The sequence below is a fragment of the Podarcis melisellensis genome (genome assembly GCF_964234715.1).
Source record: "Podarcis melisellensis genome assembly, chromosome: 9".
In the NCBI taxonomy this organism is placed as follows: domain Eukaryota; kingdom Metazoa; phylum Chordata; class Lepidosauria; order Squamata; family Lacertidae; genus Podarcis; species Podarcis melisellensis.
This window is the reverse complement of record NC_138541.1, coordinates 10,390,574-10,413,728: the sequence shown is the minus strand read 5'-3', so window position 1 is coordinate 10,413,728 and position 23,155 is coordinate 10,390,574. Positions and strand designations below refer to the sequence as shown.

The following is a 23,155-nucleotide window of genomic DNA, read 5'->3' as shown; positions in this document are numbered from 1 at the left end:
AAACTAGTTTAAAACGAACTTAAGCATTCTTGGGTTTCCTGTGTGGAAATAGCCAAACTGCCAGCTAAACTGGTTTTTAAAAGGAGATAATAAGAGACATAGCCATTCAAACAACATATTCCGGGTTTCAGGTAACATGCAAACACTGAAACGAATTGTTTCAAGAAATGTTTTGGCGAGGCTATGGGAGTGGCTCACCCATTTCACTTGTGACTACTATGCAACTGAAAATCCCCTTGCTCGTTTACTTGGTTATGTTTTTAAAATATATTGATTTCGTAGAAGGCAAGGCTACGCATCATAAATAACAAACACCAGGAGAGAAATCCCCAGAATTGTAAAAATGAATAAAAGGCAAAACAAAAGTCAGTGTTTAGTCTGATTATTTTGCCTCTCTTCACAGGTTCCATATACTTGATCATGTATTGGTCACATATTAGGAGGCCAGTAGCGCTGCATTATGATCTATGCAAGTTAAGAAAGCTTGTTATGCATAGGTTCCCCTCAGCAGCTTACATTTCAAGGGCTCTCCAACTGGGATACAAATCCTCTAAAACAGAGCTTTCCAAACTGTGTGTCACGACCCATTAAGCGTGTTGGCTGCAGTGTGTAGGTGTGTCAATCAAATGCTTCCCGCGTTCCTCCCAGGGGCTGGAAAGGAGTTAGTTTAAAATAATAATAAATAAATAATTTATTTATTTATACCCCACCCATCGGGCTGGGTTTCCCCAGGCACTCTGGGCAGCTCCCAACAGAATAATAATAATAATAATAATAATAATAAGCAATAAAAAAATCAAACACTTTTCCTTTTCCATGCCATTCAAATCTATTATCGTGGCCTTCTAAGTCCAATGCTTCTTCCTTTTCCAATTTTAGCCAGTCGCTGATCCATACCAAACATGCAGCCTCAGATAGTTGTTTATTTCCTTGACATCTGAAGGGAGGGGCCCTCTGCTTGGTTCCCTGTAACTTCACTTCTCGCAGGGAGGGAACTGCCAGAAGGCCCTCAGAGCTGAACCTCAGTGTCCGGGCTGAACGATGGGGGGCGGCGGGTATACTGGCCTGAGGCTGTTTAGGGCTTTAAAGGTCCAATTTGCTAGTAAAACTGAATGACTGTGTCACAAAATGATGCATGTCTAAAAAGCGTGTCACCAGTTTGGAAAGCTCTAAAATATTGCTAGCACTGACAACGCTGACGAGAATGTCTTGTGCTGCCTGAAAGAGAAACCCATCGATGGCTGGCCTTGTGACAAACACGGGTACCGAACGCAGCCCTGGGTAATCAAGCTGCATGGCCACAGAAGACCCACCAGCATGCATAAAACTGGAAAAGACAAAGGAAAGTCTTGAAACGAGATGCATCTTGTGATCCTGATCTTTTCCTCCCAGACCTGCCTTCTTCAGAAACTGGAGACAACGCATATGCTCCACAAGTGGTCTCCATCAACAGTGTGCATCGTAAGCAATCAGCGTTGACGTCTTAGAGCTCTTCCTGCTCTGGGCTTAGAGAGAAGAACCCCCTTGTAAATCACTAAAACGAGCCAGGCCAGGCCAGGAGACTAATTGCAGCCGCGATGCTTAGCTTGCGATCGTTTGGGACAAGCGCCCGATTGTGACAAGGCGCAGACGAGGTAACGGCTCTCCCATTCACGTCGTGGGTCATAGCGTGAGCCCTGCTGTACACCCTTGAACAAAGGAGGTCTTGACAGATGAAGGGAGACAATGCTTCTGGCTCTTGCTGAATTAAATCAGATGCAAAGCGTTTCAGGAGACAAAATGGCAACACATTTCCATAAGGAACACCTGCTCCTGGAAGGGGGGAGCCGGCTTTTCATTTTAAAAGTCCTTTCCCCCTTGGTTTGTGCACATATGTGCCACTTCAAAAAATAAGAGCTGTTTCAGTGCGTGTGTACACACACACACACACACACACACACACACACACACACACAATACACACATCCAGGCTTGATGAAGGGAGAGGAGAGTTCAGCAAGGAGGGCTGAGATTCCCAGCAAGGTTTGAAACCCAAGGCCCCATCTGCACATTTAAAGCAGTATCATACCACTTTAAGCAGACATGGCTTCCTCCCAAAGAATCCTGGGAATTGTAGTTTGCTAAAAATGCAAGAAAGTTGTTAGGGGACCCTTATTCTCCCTCAGAGAACTACAATTCCCGGAGTTCCCTGGGAAGGAGGATTGATTTCTAAACTCAGGGCTCCCCCCCCCCAAAGCCAGAACTTAGTTCCAGCACCTCTCAGGTAGACACCATTGGCGTTATAGGAGATCAAGGGAGGAATTCGTGGTGAGTTCCAACCCCTCTTTTTCTAGAAAAATAGCACTGGTTAAACTGCTCTGGGAGTTGTAGTGGGCGAAGAGGGGTCTGCTAATAAGTCTCGGCACCCTTCATAAACTAGTAAAGGTAAAGGGACCCCTGACCATTAGGTCCAGTCGTGGCCGACTCTCGCTTTACTGGCTGAGGGAGCCGGCGTGCAGCTTCCAGGTCATGTGGCCAGCATGACTAAGTTGCTTCTGGCGAACCAGAGCAGCACACGGAAACGCTGTTTACCTTCCCGCCGGAGTGGTCTTAATCAATTACACATCCCATAATTCTCTGGGGAAAGTCATGCCTGTCTTTCAAATGTATAGTGTGAATGGGGCACTGATATTACTATATATTTACTGATAGCACACCATTTTCCCTGACAGGACTCAAGTTGGCTTACAGATAAGAACAGCTGGAAACCTAGAAAAACCAACAGTCAAAAAACCCAGAATGGATAGAATCGAAATTATATACATATATAAGATGTGTTTTAAAACATACCAACAGTTACAATGAAAACACAGCACCAACCCTTTTAAGTAAAAAGCAATCAATAGCCAAAAGCCTGCTTGGACGACAAAGCCTTCACCTGCCAGTCCAGCTTCAAAGTCTAATGTGCAAAGGTAAAACACATCACATCCATTGTTCCACTTAACAAATGCCGCTGCCCCAAATGGATAAGTCAAAAGTTGTCTGTGTCATAGTATCTTTCTCACCTCAAAAGGCACTTGGGGAGAAACTGCATGTTTGAAAAGCATACCACATTTCACCCTGCAGATCAAGAGGCAAATTGAACATGTAAACTTTCCACCAAAACCTTCCAGCATGAGGAAAGCTTACACGTGTGATTTCCCTCTACTCTGCAAAGCGCTTGGCCCTTCAAAGAATAGTCTGGAGCAGCCTTGATGCTAACCTGTCATCTTTGTTGATCTGGTCTCCAAATCCCACCGTGTCAACGATCGTCAGCTTCAGGCGGACGTTGCTCTCCTGAAGTTCGTAACTCCTTGCTTTCAACCGCACGCCAGGCTCGTTGTGAGTGGCTGGGTCACTTTCAAACTTTGTGTTGAACAGGGTATCCATGAGCGTCGATTTGCCAATGCCCGTTTCCCCTGAAAAGGACCACATTCAGGTTAGGAGTCTGAGAAGCCCACAGCCACTACCTTTAGCCTCCCAATGACTTCCTTCCTGGCGTCCAAATCAAGGATATTCTGCTTAAATGAGACATTAGAATTCCAAAGTTACAGGAAGCAAGCATTGCTTAGGAATGAGACTCCATGGTCCGCTAGATTAAGTAATTTATAGATCAAATCCTAACTTCACAATGAGGTCAAAGCTGGGCAAACTTCAGGTTTGCAGAAGCTACTTCATTTTTTTACCAGGACTCTTACGTTGACCAACGGGAGTAAAGAGCAAAAGTCGTAGGTTTGAGTCCTAATTGGAGCAGACCCAGTGAAATTAATGGACATGAAGCTATTCATGTTTTTGAACTTCACTGGGTCTACTCTGAGTAGGGCTAACACTGAATGCAGCATGTACACGCAAAGTTACAGGATTCTGAGCTCAGGAACTTGTTTCAAATACTAGACCTGGCATTTTGTTGCTGCTACTGTTAAAACAAGTGAGAGTCAGAATCCCTTGGGACTCGGGCTGCTTTAGTTTATAAACCAGCATATTCAAGTCACACAGTTAAAGTGCATTTGGCACTCCTGTGCAACAAAATGGGCTTTCTGCGGTAAGGAAAGTGAGGGAGTAATACACTGGAGAGTGTGGGATAACAAAACGTTTCATATGGTATTATTTCACGCCTTCTCACAGATGAGATAATAAATTATCAGTATAAGTTGTATTATGTGTCTGTCGATTTTATAAAGGTTTAAAATATTTACTTAGCTATTTAAAGTAATTTATTACAGGCATGTATGTATTTGCTTGCCTCTCATCAGCTGATTTTATTTTTATTTTCGAAACTACCCTTAACCACCTTGCAACTCAAATCATAAGACATTCACTCATTTTTAAATATGGCAGGAGACTCTTTCTGGACCTGCACCAGATATGCTGTATTTTTTTTTAATGTTAACTTGTGGGACTTTTGCCTGGCTAACAATAACTGGGAAGAGGTTTATTCTTGCCTGGACAGACACAATTGTTTCTTTTTTAAAGAGAGGTTGCTATTTGTGAGCTATACACAGGTTTGCATTCCTTCAGAAATCTGCAAGACCTATTTCATCAGTTCTCAATTAAAATTGCAGCCAAAAGTTACATCAGATCAGAAGTCTACAACTGCTAGAAGCTAGTCCTGGACCAGCACTGAGACACACACACACACATACATTCTCTCTCTCTCTCTCTCTCTCTCTCTCTCTCTCTCACACACACACACAGAGAGAGAGAGAGAGAGAGAGAGAGAGAGAGAGAGAGAGAGAGAGAGAGAGAACTTTGGGAAATCTATTAAGAACAACATGCCAACATTGTTTTTGCAGCACTTACAAAACTCAGCACATTAAAAAGGATCTAGGGGTCTTAGTAGAACACACTCTTAACATGAATCAACAGCGTGATGCAGCAGCCAAAAAAAGAAAAGAAAAGAAAAAGCTAATGAAATTATTAGGTTGCAGCAAAAGAAGTATTGTGTCCAGATCAAGGGAAGCAATTGTACTGCTCTATGCTGCCTTCCTCAGACTGAACCTGGAGTCCTGTGTCCAGTTCTGGGCACCACAATTTCATAAAGCTATTGACAAGCAGGAACCTGTGCAGAGGGAGAGAACCAAGATGACGAAGGTCTGGAAACCAAGCCATATGAGGAGTTAGGTATGCTTAGCCTGGAGAAGAGAAGACCGAGAAGCGATAGGATAGCCATCTTCAGATACCTGAAGCGCGGCCACATGGAGCAGGTTTGTTTTCTGCTGTTCCAGAGGCTAGGACCCAAACCAAAGGATTCAAATTACAAGAAAGGTGATTCTGGCTAAACATTAGGAAGAACTTTCTGACCGCAACAGCTGTTCAACAGTGGAATGGACTCCCTTGGAAGGTGGCAGATTCACCTTCTTTAGTGGTTTTTAAGCAGAGGTTGGATGGTCATCTGCCAAGGATTCTTTCTTTCCATCCTCATTGCTGGTGCAGAAAGAGGCAGCTAGCTTCCAACTATATTCCTTTAGTTACTACCTTGATTTCACTTTCCTCCCAAATGTTTTCCTTCCATGCCTGCTTTTAGCTGACAACTCTCCCTTTGGCCAGAGCAAAGAAGGAAAGAGCAGTGTAAAATCCCAGTTTTTTTTGTTGTTGTTGTTCTACTCCTCCTCCTCCTCCTCCTCCTCCTCCTCCTCCTCCTCCTCCTCCTCTTTGTCGTCTTCTTCTTCTTCTTCTTCTTCTTCTTCTTCTTCTTCTTCTTCTTCTTCTTTCAGTCATAGGTACAAACCTTCTCCATAAATAACAGAACTACGAAACCAGTAGGATGCATTGCTCGGGCCATGATAATTGTTATTATAATGATAACATAGCCTGCAATGCACACTGGAGGCCCACCACCAAGCCCTAAAGCAAGGAAGGAGAAACTATGGCCCTCCAGATGTTTTTGGACCCCATCAGCTGCAGCCAGCATGGGTGATTGTCAGGAGCAATGGGAACTGTAGTCCAATAACATCTGGAGGACTACACGTCACCTGCCCTGCAGCACTCTTTGATAGGGAACTGCTAAGTCATCCCAGGCCACTGTACTCTGCAGCCCAGGAAGTGCTCCAGAAATGTCTGATGCAGCCCACACTGTTGCATTTTGTCTTTCCTTTCAGAGATACACATTATTGGACAAAGGAATCAATTAGTGTGCTATTTCTTATTTTCCTTTAGCAGGAAAAATATATATGTGCCAATTAGCACTGGGTTTCAACCTTAATTGGTTTAACTGGAAATGGGTGAGAGGGCCCAGAATTTAATAGAGAAAGGCTAAATTTAAATCGGCGGGGCTGGGAGTTTATGGGCACATTTACACATATATTTTTTAAGGTCATTTTGGTTTGGGTATGTTACTCTAACAGGAAGCAAAGAGAAGCAACACAACTGGGGTTGGCCTTTCCTTTTTGGCAAGTGGGACCTTCCACTGGTTAAATTATAAACTGCCGCATATTTCCTGCAAAAAAGGCATCAGCACAGAGGTTTTGGCAAGGGCACAAAAAGCTCAACTGCGTAAGGCCATACATCTCATAGAGAAGGCTGCCAGTGGCTACCAGCCATCATGGCCAAGCATATACTATCTCCAGGGCTTTCGCCGATTGCTGGGATTGAGGAAAGCTTCTCATAATGTCGAAATCAACTTCGTGACATGATATATTAAAAAGTCGCTTTTCAGCTGATCACCAAGTCCAGTACGTATGTACAAAATACAAATCCTATTTTGTCAGTGCCGTAGTAAATTCTTTTCTAATTTCTTCATCTTCTCTTGTATTTTTCTGTCTGACATATTCCACTTGTGGAGGGCTGTTCCATTCAGGTGCTGCTTGAGATATTCCCATAAGGCATTTGGTTGTCCACTGTAAGAGAAGGATGCTGGCCTTAAACCAGCTGTGGATGCAAGTCACGTTCCTTTTCTTTTTTAAAAAACAACAACAACGGTGCAATAAAACCCCAGTCAATATTTTCTCTTTTAAAAGGAACAGCGAAGCTGCCTGCTAAAGTTTCATTGTAAAAACAAAACCGGATTTCATATAAACAGGCAGCAACGGGAATAGCTGAGCCCTGCCAAGCAAAGTGCAGAGATCAATGGTTTCGTTTTGCGGACGCACAGAAATGCCTTTCAGGGGATGCAAATAGGAAAGGTCTCGGGGAAACAACATCGCTTCAGCCTCTAGAAGCTCAAACCACTTTGTTCAACAGCTTGCTGCGGTTTTGACGACATCTCTTTTCGCCGTTGTTTTAATTTGATGGATAGGAAAACACTAATCCTCATGGGAGAGCAAAGAAGAGGCAGCGGCCTTTTGCATTCACGGATAAAATTTGACTCCGGATGACTTTGGCTGCAACCTTGAGGACAGTTCACCCTGTACGCAGCTTCAGAAGAGAGACTATGTGTGGAGGCCACAATTACCACTAGATCACGGAGAAAGCAAAGCAGTGCGATGTGAACGGATGCAAACTGAAGCTATCAGCCTGCTGAGCTTCCTTTTTGTTAAAAGGAAAAGAGGAAAGGTAACTCAGGTTTCTAGTCCTTGTGATTACAAAGAGATGGGAGTGCGAGGGAATTCCCTGCTGAAATCTCAGGAGCCAGAAGGGCAGCTGAGCGAGGCTTCCAATCTTTGGGGACATTTGCTTGAGAGTTTCTCTAGGGCTGCAATTTGGTGCTACGTAAGTTTGTAAGTTGGTGACAGCAGTCACAAAATTAAAAGATGCCTGCTCCTTGGGAGAAAGGCAATGGCAAACCTAGACAGCATCTTAAAAAGCAGAGACATCACCTTGCCAACAAAGGTCCGTATAGTTAAAGCCATGGTCTTCCCAGTAGTGATGTATGGAAGTGAGAGCTGGACCATAAAGAAGACTGATCGCCGAAGAATTGATGCTTTTGAGTTATGGTGCTGGAGGAGACTCTTGAGAGTCCCATGGACTGCAGGAAGATCAAACGTATCCATTCTTAAGGAAATCAGCCCTGAGTGCTCACTGGAAGGACAGATCCTGAAGCTGAGGCTCCAAGACTTTGGCCACCTCATGAGAAGAGAAGACTCCCTGGAAAAGACCCTGATGTTGGGAAAGATGGAGGGCACAAGGAGAAGGGGACGACAGAGGACAAGATGGTTGGTCAGTGTTCTCGAAGCTACCAGCATGCGTTTGACCAAACTGCGGGAGGCAGTGGAAGACAGGAGTGCCTGGCGTGCTATGGTCCATGGGGTCACGAAGAGTCGGACACGGCTAAACGACTAAACAACAACAAAGTTTGTGAGGAATTCACAGGGGTGAGGAAGAGGCACAACTTGGCATATGTATATTTCCAGTTCTATCAACTTGCCTTGCAGCATAGGCTTGTTTATTTTTCTTGCAAAATTTACAGACCACTTAATAATGAAAAAAATAAATAAATCTCTAAGCCATTTACCCAAGGTACTAGAAAATACTATTTACTTTTAAAAAAAAACTTCTGCACTTTCTTTGCCAATATATGGGCAATGGCATAATTCAGTGCGAGAACACGGAAGGATACAGTGTAGTTCCCTTATAAAGTCTGGGCGTTTGAAACGGTTGTGTCAATGCAGAGTATTTTGTACTTCCTACTCGTATTCCCCCGCTCAATGTTAGCTACATAATTCTCCATGCTTCAGAAGGTGCATTCGCATTCGTGTCAACAATCACTTGCTTTTTACAGGGCAGAGTGTGGGAGCTCCACATTTACAAACCTCGTGTGGATGGCATGGCCCCATTCCTTAGCTCTGAATGACCAGGGAAAGTGTAGGTCTGTCATGGAGAAATAGCTACGAGCCACGATGGCTATGCCTCTGTATACCGGTCACTTGGATTCAGTGGGGAGAGAGCTGTTGTACTCAGGTTCTGCTTGCAGAATTCCCAGAGGCACCAGGCAGCCCAACAATTAAGAACAGGACGCTGTTCTTCTTGTGTCCTGACACCAGGCGCTTAAGCAGACACCTAAATGCCAGTACTGGATGTTCTTCTGTACAGGGTGCAATGCTCAGTGGAAACTAGGCTATAGCTCCCCAGTGTCTATTCATCCATGTAATTTTCCCATTGACATCTGGTACATTTGCAATTTTAACTGAGGGAGAACAAGCTTTTGCCCAGGTGTCCAAAAATCCAGGAAACACCAGCTAAGCATCCAACATCACTTCCCAGTTTAGTTTCAGTTTTAAACATGCGAGGTTCCAAATGCTTTGCTGGTTTTCAGACTTTTTTTGGTGGGGAGAAACCTGCACAAAAAGCTGAGCATTTCCATTTAAAAGATTTCCTGTGATGCTTCATGTCTTAACACGCTAGGTACCACCAGGCAGGAGGGATTTTATATTGTTCGCCCTGCATGTTGCATCCGGGAAGGACATGCAGATAATCTCTTTGTTCAGAAGCACATTATCATCACTTACCAACACAAAGGATGTTGAAGCAGAAACCCTGCGAGGTTGACTTGTTGACCAGCTGATCGGGGAGGCTGTCAAAACCGACGTGGCCCGAGAGGGACAGGTTTCGGAGATCATCGTTCTGAAATTGCAAGGAAGAAACATGTCAAGGTTCTTATAGAGTTGGCTTTATCATTCTTATCAGTGAGAACCACTGCTCACCATCATGTCACATCACGTAAATGTATCCTCCATTGAAATAAACATATCTAGCTAGCACTGCCTTTCAAATACAGTGGTACCTCGGGTTACATACGCTTCAGGTTACACACTCCGCTAACCTAGAAATAGTGCTTCAGGTTAAGAACTTTGCTTCAGGATGAGAACAGAAATTGTGCTCCGGTGGCAGGAGACTCCATTAGCTAAAGTGGTGCTTCAGGTTAAGAACAGTTTCAGGTTAAGTACGGACCACCGGAACGAATTAAGTACTTAACCCAAGGTACCACTGTACATACATTTAGATGCAGAAACTAGAGTTCTCTGGAGGAAAGATGAGATTTGTCTGCAATAAACAGCAAGAACAGGTAGCTTCTAGGTTCCGAAATACTGTTTCATGGTGGGCAATATAAAAGTCTCTCAAACATAAGTAAATCTTCTTTTTTTAAAAATCGCCTTTTAAAAATACTGATTAGCACCCTGCTTCTCAGGAATAAAAAGATAAAGCTGTACGGGAAGAGAAAAAGTTTCCTTACACTGAGTCAGCCTAGAGATGCACGGGCCTGTCTAGGGCCCCATCTCCTCTTTGCATTTAAATAACTATCATACTACTTTAAACAGCCATGGCTTACTCCAATGAATTCTGGGAAGTGTAGTTTGTTAAAGGTGCTGAGACTTGTTAGGAGACACCTATTCCCCTCACTGAGCTACAATTCCCAGAGTTCCCTGGGAAGAGGGATTGACTGTTAAACCACTCTGGGAATTGGAACACTGCGAATGAGAGAGGGGTCTCCAAACATCTGGTTTGGCCAAAATTGGCACGTTTAATTTTATTTATTTAGAAAGAAGTGCAAGCTGTGTAAATCTCCAAATTCTCCAAGCTGTGTGCATTTCTGAAATCATCAGTAAGATACAGGTAAAATTGAAAACACAACTACACATAAAGCACAGCTTAAAATCGATCAAACAGAGATAAAAAAATCAATAAAACTTATGCAGAACATGTCACATATGGGGCTTGTAAAAGCTTAAGTTCCAGCACTCTTCACATAATATTTTATGTTATACTAACTTCTTGTGACAAAAGACTGTCGGGGGGGTGGGTAGGGATGGCTAGTAGCCATTTGGGCAAAACTAGTTGTAATTAGCTGCACTGCACTGTTTAAACCAGACTTTGCCCTGCCCTGGAGCCTGAAGGGAGCTTTAATCCAAAAACACCTGGAGGGCAACAGGTTGAAGAAGGCTGATCTAAACTATCAGGGGTCTGTACTATCCATTCTGAAATTTGGGGCAGCCCCATTGATATTGAGGGCACACTACAGTCCAATGCGTGGATTCCTTTCCCATTCACAGAGTGTGTGTCTGTATGTTTGTTCGGGGCGGACTTTGGTAATCTTTGATAATATGGTCTCTGGGGGAGGTGAAAAACTGGCACCCCCAAATGGATCTTCTCTATCATGGATCTTCTCAATTTTGTGGCGCTTTGGCTCAAGTGCCCTGTACAGGGAAACCCTCCATGACACCCTAAATCTGGCACTGTGTTTTCTGCCTATCTATTATACACATATATCTACAGTCATACCTCATGTTACGTTGTGCATTTTCAGGTTGCATCCTGCAACGACCTGGAAGTAATGGAATGGGTTACTTCTGGGTTTCGCCACTTGTGCATACGCAGACACAGAAAATGATGTCACGTGCATACGCAGAAGCGGCGAATTGCGACCTGTGCATGCGCGGGTTGTGTTATTTGCAGGTTGCAAACAGGCCTCCGGAACAGATCCCATTTGCAACCAGAGGTACCACTGTATTATTATTATTATTATTATTATTATTATTATTATTATTATTATTATTATATGCCACCCTATAAGCTGGACCATAAAGAAGCCTGATGGCCGAAGAATTGATGCTTTTGAATTATGGTGCTGGAGGAGACTCTTGAGAGTCCCATGGACTGCAAGAAGATCAAACCTCTCCATTCTGAAGGAAATCAGCCCTGAGTGCTCACTGGAAGGACAGATCCTGAAGCTGAGGCTCCAATACTTTGGCCACCTCATGAGAAGAGAAGACTCCCTGGAAAAGACCCTGATGTTGGGAAAGATGGAGGGCGCAAGGAGAAGGGGACGACAGAGGACGAGATGGTTGGACAGTGTTCTCGAAGCTACCAGCATGAGTTTGACCAAACTGCGGGAGGCAGTGGAAAACAGGAGGGCCTGGCGTGCTCTGGTCCATGGGGTCACGAAGAGTTGGACACGACTAAGCGACTCAACAATAACAACAACCCTATACCCAGAGGTCTCAATGCGGTTCGCAGAAGAAAATAGAGAGAGGAATGAACAGGGCGTGGGGTAGAAATAGAACAGAAAGAACATCATTCCAGGAGAATAAAAGTGAGAGGCCCAGGGAATAAGCACTTCCCTTGCAACCACCCAAAAAGCGCAGAAGGAAAGTTCGCCATGTGACGGGCAGCCACTTCTGGAATTGCCATCTCCACTGTGGGCTGCTATTTATAAACCAAGCGGGGCTCTGCTAACCGGAGCTAATAAAATTGAAGCGCCGCAACTGTGCCCTAAGTCATCCGCTGTCCTTCAGCAGGCCTTGGAGGAGGAGCAGGAGGAGAGCGCAGAATTCTTCTGGCTCAAAGAGAAAGAAGGATTTTCTCCTCCCCCCCCCCTTCCCACACAGCCCCAAGGCCCAGATCCAAACCATGGCAGGGAAGCAACACAGAAGACTATTTCCAGTCTCAGGAAAAAGTAAAGGGGGGAAACCCATTAGCTTGACTCACACTTTTCTCTCTGGCAAGATGCATTTATTCGGAGCAACGGGTGCAAACTCTAGTCTTGTTAATGACCGCCATAAATGCTAGCGCCGTCCTTCATGTCTAACATTTAGAATTTAGAAAGAAATAATGAAATGAAATGAAATATTTTATGGATGTGTTTATTGCCCGGGGCTCCTTGGGTTGTACAGAAATCAAATCAAATAAACAAATAAAATTCTGGCCTCAGCTCCACTTAAGTCAATCTTAAAGGTCACGATGGAGCCTTAGGAGGACATTATTGGTCTGCCTTCCAAATATGTCTACACAACTCAGAAACCTTTCCCCCTCCTTTCCTTTCTTTTTTACTATTTACACGTAAGTCATTTGTGGAGTAACCAAAGAGTTTGAAACCAAAGACTCATGTGCCTTCCAATTTACACAACCAGCCCCTGCCTACTCCCCTGGAGGAAATTCCAGCTCATCACAGATGACTAGGCAAGTGGCTATTTACAAGCACGTTTACTGTATTAGTACAAGTGCTTGCAGATGGGTGTTTGTATCAACTGCCCCTCCCTTGGAAAATACCGTTCTCCTGTGGACTAGTCAAAGCCAGGGCCCGCGTTATCTTCCAGAATTGAAATGAGATTTTATTTCTTATTCGAACGATTGCAGGAGACCTTTATATCACTGGCAGCACTTCAAACAGGATGAAATAATATATCAATCTTGGATGTGTTTGAGGATACTGGGTTCACAGCCAAGACGTTCAGGGGATTTCCCAATCCCAGGCTTTCATCAAACAGGAAACAGTACTGTAAGAGAATTTGCTTCTGCTCAAGGTGGGAAGCATTTCGAAGGCTTTAACAGAAGAACAAGCCTTGTTGAGGAAGGCTTAGCATGGCTTCTGTACAGGGAAGCCTTGCTTCCTCAGTAACAGCCTTCTTCAGGAATTCCTTGCTCCACTGAGGCTCAGCGAAACAATTGCCTCAGGCAACTTTGTAATGGAACCTCTGCTTTATGGAGGATACGGCTACTAATGGCTATTACCCACAATGGTTATGTTTTACTTCATCTGTCGGAGGCAGTGGACCCTTGAAGACAGGGGAAAGGGCAGCTGCAACACTCAAATCTTGCTTTCATGCTTCCCATTGGCATGGCCACTGCAAGAATAGGATGCTGAACTTGATGGGCCATTGGCCTGATCCTGCAAACTCCTCTTATGTTCTTATGGCAGATGTGCTGGTCAGTTTTCAAGGCTCTTTTTCCACCCCGAAAGACCTCCACGCTGGGTTTGTCCGCTTGTCAAGCAACGCTGCTTTTCCTGGATCCCTCTCTGGCTTGTACTAATTTTAAAAGACGCCACATAGACAAAGTTTACCAAGCCAGCCAGGGAACGCAATAAGTAACAACCAAAACGGCAAGCTCATGATTTGATTTAAGTTCTGCTCTCCAAGGAACCCTTTCTCTCCCTCCAAAGCTTTCCCCCCTGCCAAAAAAAAATCTTGAAAGTGGTAGGCTTATTCTTCTCCTCAAGACATGCAGCTTGAAGAAAACCTGCTAGAACAATTTACTCGCTCATGGCAAATGTCGTGAGCCAACTGCTGTTGGCGGGAAGCGAAGTGGGGATTGTACAGTGTATGGATGTCCTCCCATCTGTAACTGATAGAACCACTCTTGCATCTGAATTCAGAGAGGTGTGCTTGCTTTTGAAAAACATTTCAGCAAAGCGGCTGTGCTTTCACTAGGGAGGCTATTGTGGACTAGTAAATTCAGAATACAGTGGTACCTTGGGTTACATACGCTTCAGGTTACATACGCTTCAGGTTACATACGCCGCTAACCCAGAAACAGTGCTTCAGGTTAAGAACTTTGCTTCAGGATAAGAACAGAAATCAGGCTCTGGCGGTGCGGCGGCAGCAGGAGGCCCCATTAACTAAAGCGGTGCTTCAGGTTAAGAACAGTTTCAGGTTAAGAACGGCCCTCCAGAATGAATTAAGTACTTAACCCGAGGTACCACTGTAAGTGTTTATGAGTATTGTCGTCAGACGACGCTGCTTCCCCAACAGAGGAGGCTTACGTTGTGAGGAACATCTTAGAATAGATATGCAATTGTTTGTCTAGATTAGTGTGCTTTTATATCGGGGGCATGATGCACAGGTAAGCTTGTTATTTGAACGAAATGTGCCCCAGTGACTCACACCTGTGCCGTTGTCTGTGACCTTGAAAGGGAAACAAGAGGTGCCATACTGGTCGCATGCAATGCAGAAAAATTGTTGGGGTGGGGAAACCATATGTCTGCTTTTTCCCCCCAAATCAGTGCCTTGAACACATAACACCAGTTTGTGGGGAGGCAGAAAGGACTGCAACAGAAGGCAGGACTGAGCCTGAAAATACGGCAAAAGGGAAACAGAGGGTTGTGCCTAACTAAGTCCAGCTCAGCGTGAAACCCATGTAAAACAAATGGACCTATGTTAGCCATGCCCATAAATTTCGATGGGTCTACTCTGAGTAGAGATAACATCGGCTACTATCCAGTGTTAACACCCCCCCTGGTTCAAAAGATGCTTATTTAACTCGCTGGAATTGCATTCAGATAAGCAAGCATTTTTATTTCCAAATACAGAGGGAAAAGGAGGTATGTAGTCTATGTATGTAGTCTGTATCCATTCTGAAGGAAATCAGCCCTGAGTGCTCACTGGAAGGACAGATCGTGAAGCTGAGGCTCCAATACTTTGGCCACCTCAGGAGAAGAGAAGACTCCCTGGGAAAGACCCTGATGTTGGGAAATATGGAGGGCACAAGGAGAAGGGGACGACAGAGGACGAGATGGTTGGGCAATGTTCTCAAAGCTACTAAAATGAGTTTGACCAAACTGCGGGAGGCAGTGGAAGACAGGAGTGCCTGGCATGCTCTGCTCCATGGGTCACGAAGAGTCGGACACGACTAAACAACTAAACAACAACGGTCTATCTGAAGAATTGTGCATGCACACGAAAGCTCATACCAATAACAAACTTAGTTGGTTTCTAAGGTGCTACTGGAAGGAATCTTTTTATTTTATTTTGTAGTCTACCAGAACACCCTTGGTGAGCTTCAGAGGGAAAAGACGGGCAAGGCCACGTGTTTAAATTCCCTTCTCCAACTTAAGCATCCTACAGAGGAGATTCCACTTTAGCGTTTAGTGCCTGGAGCTTTGGGGATGTGTTCCCCGCCCCCTGCCCCCACATCTTCGTTTTTTTTCGAAAGAGCCCCGACACAAACATGACAACCCGACCTCGCTCACTGCAGGGAGAGCAAACTCTGATCTCCGAGGCAGAACTGTTTGGCTAGAAAGGTCAGTTCAAACTCCAAGCAGTAACAGCACCACTTCTGCCAAGAAACGACATAAAAGGCCATTTCCCTTCCTTAGGGTTTTTCCTCCAAACCGCTAAGATTTCTATTTGGAGTAGAAGTGACTAATGCATCTACCAGTTCTCATGTCATAAATTACTAACCAGCAGAAAAAGCTGAAGGGTGTTTTTTTTCTTCCTTCTTTCCCCTTTCCTGGTGGGGTGGGGGGGAAGATAAGAACCATGTGTGCACATTCCTGCAAGTCTTCTGAAGCGGGGAGGAAAGGGAAAGGGGGAAACAAACACACACACACACACACACACACACACACAGAGCACCATGTGACAAACAAATATAAAGAATTTCCAACGACAAAGTCCAATCAAAAACAGATGCTCTTCCCTCCCGTTTCTCCACATGCCAAGTCTTGAACTGCCAATCTGAACTGCTGCATTTAAGCCGGGAAAGGCAGAGTGTATCTCAGTCGTTTCCCAAGACTTTTAAGTAGAAACGCCAATTACTGCCATTACTACACAGCTAAGAAAGGAGAGCAAGATTGAGGGCAAATGCAATGGGCTGCATCCAACTAGGTTCTGCTCAGTGCAGGACCACAGACATGCATGCCCATCAACTTCAATGGGTCTGCTCTTGAGTAGGGCTGGTACTGGAGACAACCCAATGTGGCTTTCCCAAAGGAAACCAGAGGAAGCCCAGAGCACAATATCTTGAGTCGCAACTGGATGAGTGCCTCTTGGCCTGTGGGTCTGCTCACATCCTGCTTTCTTCACCCCCTTTGGAATAAGGAAATTAAAGCCAAGGTTTTTTTCCCAGGGCAAAGGATGCCTTGATTTGTATGTGTATTGGGACGGCTTGAATTGTAAAGCTATTTAGAAGCCCATTTTAATAATAATATTATTAATAATAATATTTTTAATTTATACCCCACCCTCCCCAGGCGGCTAACACCAGTAAAATTACAGTAAAAACATAACAGGGGTGGGGGGTGGGGAAACCAATTTAAAATACAGGTTAAAATGCAATTTAAAATGCAGCCTCATTTTAAAAGTAGCCCATAGATCAAAACCATAAGGGGAGGGAAACATATGGGTCAGACCGAGTCCAAACCAAAGGCCAGATGGAACAGCTCTGTCTTGCAGGCCCTGCGGAAGGATGTCAAGTCCTGTGGGGCCCTAGTCTCTTGTGACAGAGCGTTCCACCAAGTCGGGGCCAGTACTGAAAAGGCCCTGGCCCTAGTTGAGACCAATCAAACCACCTTGCGACTTGGGACCTCCAAAGTGTTGTCATTTGACTGCTACAACTTCCCCCTTTAAAAAAAACCCAAAAAGAAACCTTCGAGAACTGCACCTACATTTAAAACCTACTCTATTTTATCACATTGACAGCCAGTGTGGCACAGTGGTTAGAGTGTCGGACTAGGACCTGGGAGACCAGGGTTTGAATCCTCACTCAGCCACAAAGCTCAGTGGGTGACCTTCGGCCACTCACCACCTCCTAGCCTAACCTACCTCACAGGGTTGTTCCTTGGAAGCTCTCAAAAGCATAAGTGGAAGCAGAGAGCTGGGGGTACTTGGAAATATCAAATATTCCCCAGGTTTCCAGTAAACCCTGTAAAGGGCCCTGGCTGAACAAGTTAGAAGCCGGTTTAAAAATCGAAGCAGAGATAGCATGCCCACAGTCCATTGAGTTCAGATGTAGCTGAATGGGTAAAGGCAGTGAGAAACTCAGATATGTCACCAAATTGCTCCTTAAATCAAGGTTACACTTGTCAAAACCTGTTGCCATTTTGGGGCTAGATGTCTCTCAAGTCCTATTTTTCAAATGATGGGCTGACTGTGATTGATTCTCAGTGAAACACCTGGCTGGTTCAGATGGCAACCTTGAGCTGGGATAAGAGCCTTGAGAACTTAGAAGAATTAAATTCACTTGATCCAGGGACGGTCCACATATATATCGGCCTATTCCGACCTCTTTTTCTTAAGGTTGGCTGCTCCTGCTCAGGCTGCACAGGAAAAGCATTTTGGTTCCAGAAATTTGTTCTGATTGTGCAGATAAAATATAACCGAAAGAATTCCACCTCCAGGTGGTGGAAATGTCAGGCACCGTCCTGGGATCCACACTTGGTCGCAATCCACACTTGGTTGCAAAATGCGCCTGGCGCCTGGCTAATTTCGAACACTGTCTGCCTTATACTGAAAGAGACCACTGGTCCATCTAGCTCCGTATTGTCTGCACTGATGGACTACACTGCAAGTCTCTCCCAGCCCTACCTGGAGATGCAGGGGACTGAAATTGGGACCTTCTGCACGCAAAACAGATGCTCTGTCACTGAGCTATGGACCTTCCCATAGTTGCCATGCATGCAACACCCACAGGGCGCAAGGCGATCTGCATGACTTGTGCTTTGACAGGAAGAGAGCTTTCAGCTTGAGGCTGCTGCAGAGTCCATGCCAGCTTCCTTCCCTTTGAGGAGGAAGAGAGAGAGAGAGAGAGAGAGAGAGAGAGAGAGAGAGAGAGAGAGAGAGAATGCCACTCTGTGGCACTACATCAAGGTTGTGTATGGACAGGTGCGAGGGAGGTAAATCTCTTTTGCCCAGGTGTGGCAGGCACCATGCCCATGCCAGTGATTTTAGGCTGGTGACATGAAAAAAGCATACCTGTCCATCCTTTAAGGTGCCATAACCAGTGGTTCTCAACCTGTGGGTCCCCAGATGTTGTTGGACTACAACTCCCATCATCCCTGAGCTCTGGCCTTGCTAGCTAGGGTTGATGGGAGTTGTAGTTCAACAACATCTGGGGACCTACAGGTTGAGAAAGGCTGCTGGATAAGACTCTTGTGTTATTTCAGTGATTTGGGAGACACACACACACAAAATAACTCCAGCCGTCTTCCAGCTTACAAAGAAAGCTTGGTCGCCTGCAGGCATTTCATATTCATCCTGGGCGAGTGGCTATTTTTAAAACTCCTGCCATAATCATAGTGACATCTTATGTATGTATGTATGTATGTATGTATGTATGTATGTATGTATGCATATGCAAAATGCTATTATGTGCTGGAGCAATGTGTCAGCCGTAGCTAAAATCTTTGATTAGGCACCAAATTGTGTTTAAGGTTTTGAAGCCAAAACGCTCAGCTTTTTCCTTCTTTCTTTTTGCAGACAGAGGGAGAAAAATATATTAGCTGTGCCTCAGAGAGTTCTCCCAGCTGTGGATCTCGCTCATGTGTGATGCAGAGTCATAATAAATACTTACCCTACTCCCCTCTCCCCCTTGCTGCTGCATTAATGTAAGTCTACGTAGAAAAAACCCACACCAAATAACATAAAACCCAAACATTCTTTACATAGGCGAACAGAGAAAGGAATGTTCTCACAGTTCCTTCGCATTCTGTGCCCACAGGGGACTAGAACATGCATGCATGCATCTGATTATTCTACTCTTAAGTACCACATCAATATTTTAGGTCATAAACAACTTTCCAAAATCAGCTGTATAGAAGCTCATGAGACACCCCAGAGTGTTAAGAGGCTCATAAAGGAATTATAACGAGGCTGATAATTAAACATCTACAGCAGAGGCAAAATTGAATCCTTTGGCCTTGTCAACACATGCCACAGAAACAAGGTGGTAAGAATTAGCTGCACAGACAGCAAGGCAGGGTGGAGAGGACGGAAAAATCACATTTTAATGCTCCTCTACATTTTTTTTTTAAGGGACCCTGGATGGAGAAAATGAGCACAGCAGGGAATGGGCTGTTCCTGAATCTTACCCCCTGACATGCTAGTTTTCTTCTTGCATGGAGTTTTTCTTTTAATGGGGGGGGCACCCCAAAAATAGCATCTTTGTCCTTGGGTTTTACAGACTTCCTCCACTTCTCCCCAACATTGTCTTCACCCCCCACCTCTTCTCATTTCTACTTACAAGTGGCTTCAAATTTCACAGCTCCCAAGTAACATGGTAATTTGTACATCTAAGCTACTTAGGCCTTTTAAAAACGTATACATGTATTAAAAAACACACAACTACATTAACAATTTCTACATTTGAAAAGCACTGGGACTTTTCATGCCAAAGTCAATAAACTCTTGCCTTGTAAAGATTTGACGTTTTCATCCCCAAAATGTTTTCGATTTGAGTTTCTACTGACACAAGGCTGCATTATAATGTTGTATTTTAATCTTGTTTTAAAGTTGTATTTTAATCAATTGTTTTTATACCTGGTGTTAGCCACCCCGAGCCCGGTCTTGGCTGGAGATGGTAGGGTATAAATTATTATTATTATTATTATTATTATTGACAAAAGGAGGGATCCAAAGATATTTCTACCCTTCACTATCAGACATTTATGCACCCCAATTCTGACACACACACACACACACACACACACACACACACACACACGCCAAACATAAGGAAATGTGAGCATTCCTATCTCCTTTTCCACGCAGTGGTAGTAAATTCATGGCTGATGCGCTGATGCGGAGTTTAAACTCTGGTTTAAGTCCAGAATTCAATCATGCAGACCTCATGTGGGGAGGAGAGAGGTTGGGAGTATGGAAAACACAGGTGAGTAAAAGTGAGGGTTTGAAGGAATGGCACTGGTGGGGTGGGGTATAAATTTGGTCTGTGTACTGTTGGAAGAGAGCTGAGAGTGGAGGGGATTAGCTGGGTGGGAATGGTTTAGATGGGGATTACTAGTTCTAATCCTATTCATCCCAGACTTCAGTTTGCTGTGAATTTGTTTTCATTACTCCTCAAATAAACAAACACTCTGCTCTCAAACCTGGGTAACTAGCTGTCTGTGAAATCCAGGCTTCATGGATCTTGGAACACCTGCCCCACACCTACAAGAGTGAGGTGGGGCAGAACATTTTCCTTTGGGTGGGATGGGAGAAGATCCCTGTGCTTTGTGTTTTCCATGGAAAATTGCCTGTTCCTAAATATGTGTTGTTTGACCCAGTTCATTGGGAGCAATGAATGAATGTCAATACAAGCTTGGCAGATTTCAAAGTTGTGATTGCTTGGTCGTGTGTCCTTCAGTAACAATCAAAGAGTGGTTCACACAACGAATGAGCGAAATACAACAATGACCAAACGATTTCAAGCGGATCCGTTAAAGCCCAAACAATGCAACCTGTGATCAATATAGCAGTTAGTGGATAAACATTTGGTATACACCACGGGTTGCTCACCCAAAAAGTTCATACAGGAGGTTCTGAACACCCAGGTGAACAGGTGCGTCTTAAGTAGATGACAAAACTGAACTACAGATGAATCCTGACACATTGTAATAGACACTGGGAGCTGCCTCAAAAGGGTGCCACCACAGACAAGGCTCTTTATCTTGCATTGCCAACCAATGAACACGACCCACCTGGACTGGTGCCTTTTGGGACCGTCAGAATGGGAAAAAGAGAGGTTGATGACAAGCGAAGCCCCAAAGCTAATGATCTGTAGAGTCAATGACAGAAAGGCCAGCTAATTGCAATTTAGTCCTCACTTTCCTCCTGGAAACATTACTGAAAGCACTAGGCCTGAGCTGTAGTTTGTTTCTTTGAATAAAAAATTAACTTCACTGGCCTCTAGTGATTTATTGCTTTTGCTGCTGAGCTATGCCTGATTCCAGCACAGCAGCCTCTCGTTTTGATGACACCCCTCTTGCAATTCAAGAGAGTTGTTTTGAATCCATGGAGCTGTGATTACTATGGAGTAAAGGTAAAGGGACCCCTGACCATTAGTTCCAGTCATGGCCGACTCTGGGGTTGCGGCGCTCATCTCACTTTTTTGGCCGAGGGAGCCGGCGTACAGCTTCCGGGTCATATGGCCAGCATGACTAAGCCGCTTCTGGCGAACCAGAGCAGCGCATGGAAACGCCGTTTACGTTCCCGCCAGAGCGGTACCTATTTATCTACTTGCACTTTGACATGCTTTTGAACTGCTAGGTTGGCAGGAGCAGGGACCGAGCAACAGGAACTCACCCTGTCGTGGGGATTCGAACCGCCCACCTTCTGACTGGCAAGTCCTAGGCTCTGTGGTTTAACCCACAGTGCCACCCTGAATTTAACGGGAGCAATCTGGAATATATGGCTTTAAAGACAGTAGGCTTGAGACTTTAAAACATACACAGTAATCCCAAAACAACCACTCACCCTGGAACTGTTATCCTAAAAGGCGTTTGTTGACGCAAAGCACTATGCTTTAAATTGTTACACACCGAAGCACTGATGGAGGCTACCTTACAGATGCCCTCAAGTGACATGAACACGAGAGGCCTCGAAACAGCTGCTCGCTGAACTGCCTTGCAAATGTCAGAAAGCTAGCAGAGGCTTTTGCCTGACAGCTATGCAATTAATGTGGCATTGTACAGGGCCCAAGCAGCAACAAAAAGCCGAAACTACTATTCTTTGCAATGTTTATTTTTTTCAATATATTGCAGAGAAAGCCAAGTCCTATGTATTCTGCATCCTGCACATAATGTACTACCCTTGTGTTGTGAAAAGCCCCAGTAGCTAAGTATCAGCAAAAAATAGCAGGCTTGAGATATATTGGGGGTAAAAGAAAACAAAGGCAGGAAAAGCTAAGAGGCAGAGATGAAGATGCTGCCTGACACATCTAAGAGTTTTTTCACATCTGGCAAGGTGAGGGCATCTGCATCACTGGGCAATCACCCAGTGGGCCAAAGAATTGGGGCCCCATCATGCACAAGATAGCAGGATTTCTTCCCTGCTTGGAAAAATCTATCCATGCATTCAGGCAGTTGATCCCAGGGCTGGAGCCACACTTAACAAATTAGAGCCAGGTGTGCCCCTACAGATAAGACAGCGTGATTGGGTTTTATTTTAAAATGCACGCACGCACACAGCCTGCATACAATGAAATGTAGCAAAACAGAATCATACCTCGGTTATAGCTTAACCTCAAAATATGCAAAAATCCAATCAATGTGAAATCATGTGGTTAGGGGGGCTCATGTCACAAGTTCATGGAATGAATATCCAAATGTAATCTGGAGAACGATGTCAAGCGGGTGGGTTGGAATCTTAGTGAAGGTATATCCCAGGATCCATTCAATCAGTCGAACTGATCAAGAGGAAGTGCATTCAAATTGCAGATTTCTCATCCCACATGTTAAGTTCCTTGGAGGGACAAGATGACCCTCATGGATTCCCAACTCTAAGGTTCTAAGATTCTGTGACTGAACCTCCAGCACCTCAGGCTGCAGGGAAACAGAAAGAGAAGTGGGGCCTGCTGTTGTCAACATCCCAGTTTGTGCCCTGTACAACCCCAAGGAAGCAGCTCTAAGCCTTGGTTGAAAGCACTGCTGTTAAGTTTGGCAGCCTTGATCACTGTGGGGGAGAGGCCAGACTTTGTAATGCTGATTAACTAGCTAATAGACAGAAAGGCCGAGCTGATAGTGGGGGTTAATGGTTTTAGGGGATGTTTCTCCCCT

General features: G+C 44.6%; 1 protein-coding gene across 5 annotated transcripts in view; it reads right to left on the bottom strand.

Annotated features, from left to right (window-relative positions):
• Positions 1-23,155, bottom strand: part of SEPTIN11 (septin 11) — a 117,210-nt gene that overhangs the window by 53,929 nt on the left and 40,126 nt on the right. For all 5 annotated transcript variants that reach the window (XM_081925138.1, XM_081925139.1, XM_081925140.1 and 2 more), the window contains 2 exons: positions 9,402-9,516; positions 3,242-3,437 (listed from right to left, as the gene is read on the bottom strand). In XM_081925138.1, coding sequence (XP_081781264.1) covers positions 3,242-3,437; positions 9,402-9,516 — 311 coding nt within the window. The remainder of the gene's footprint in view (positions 1-3,241; positions 3,438-9,401; positions 9,517-23,155) is intronic.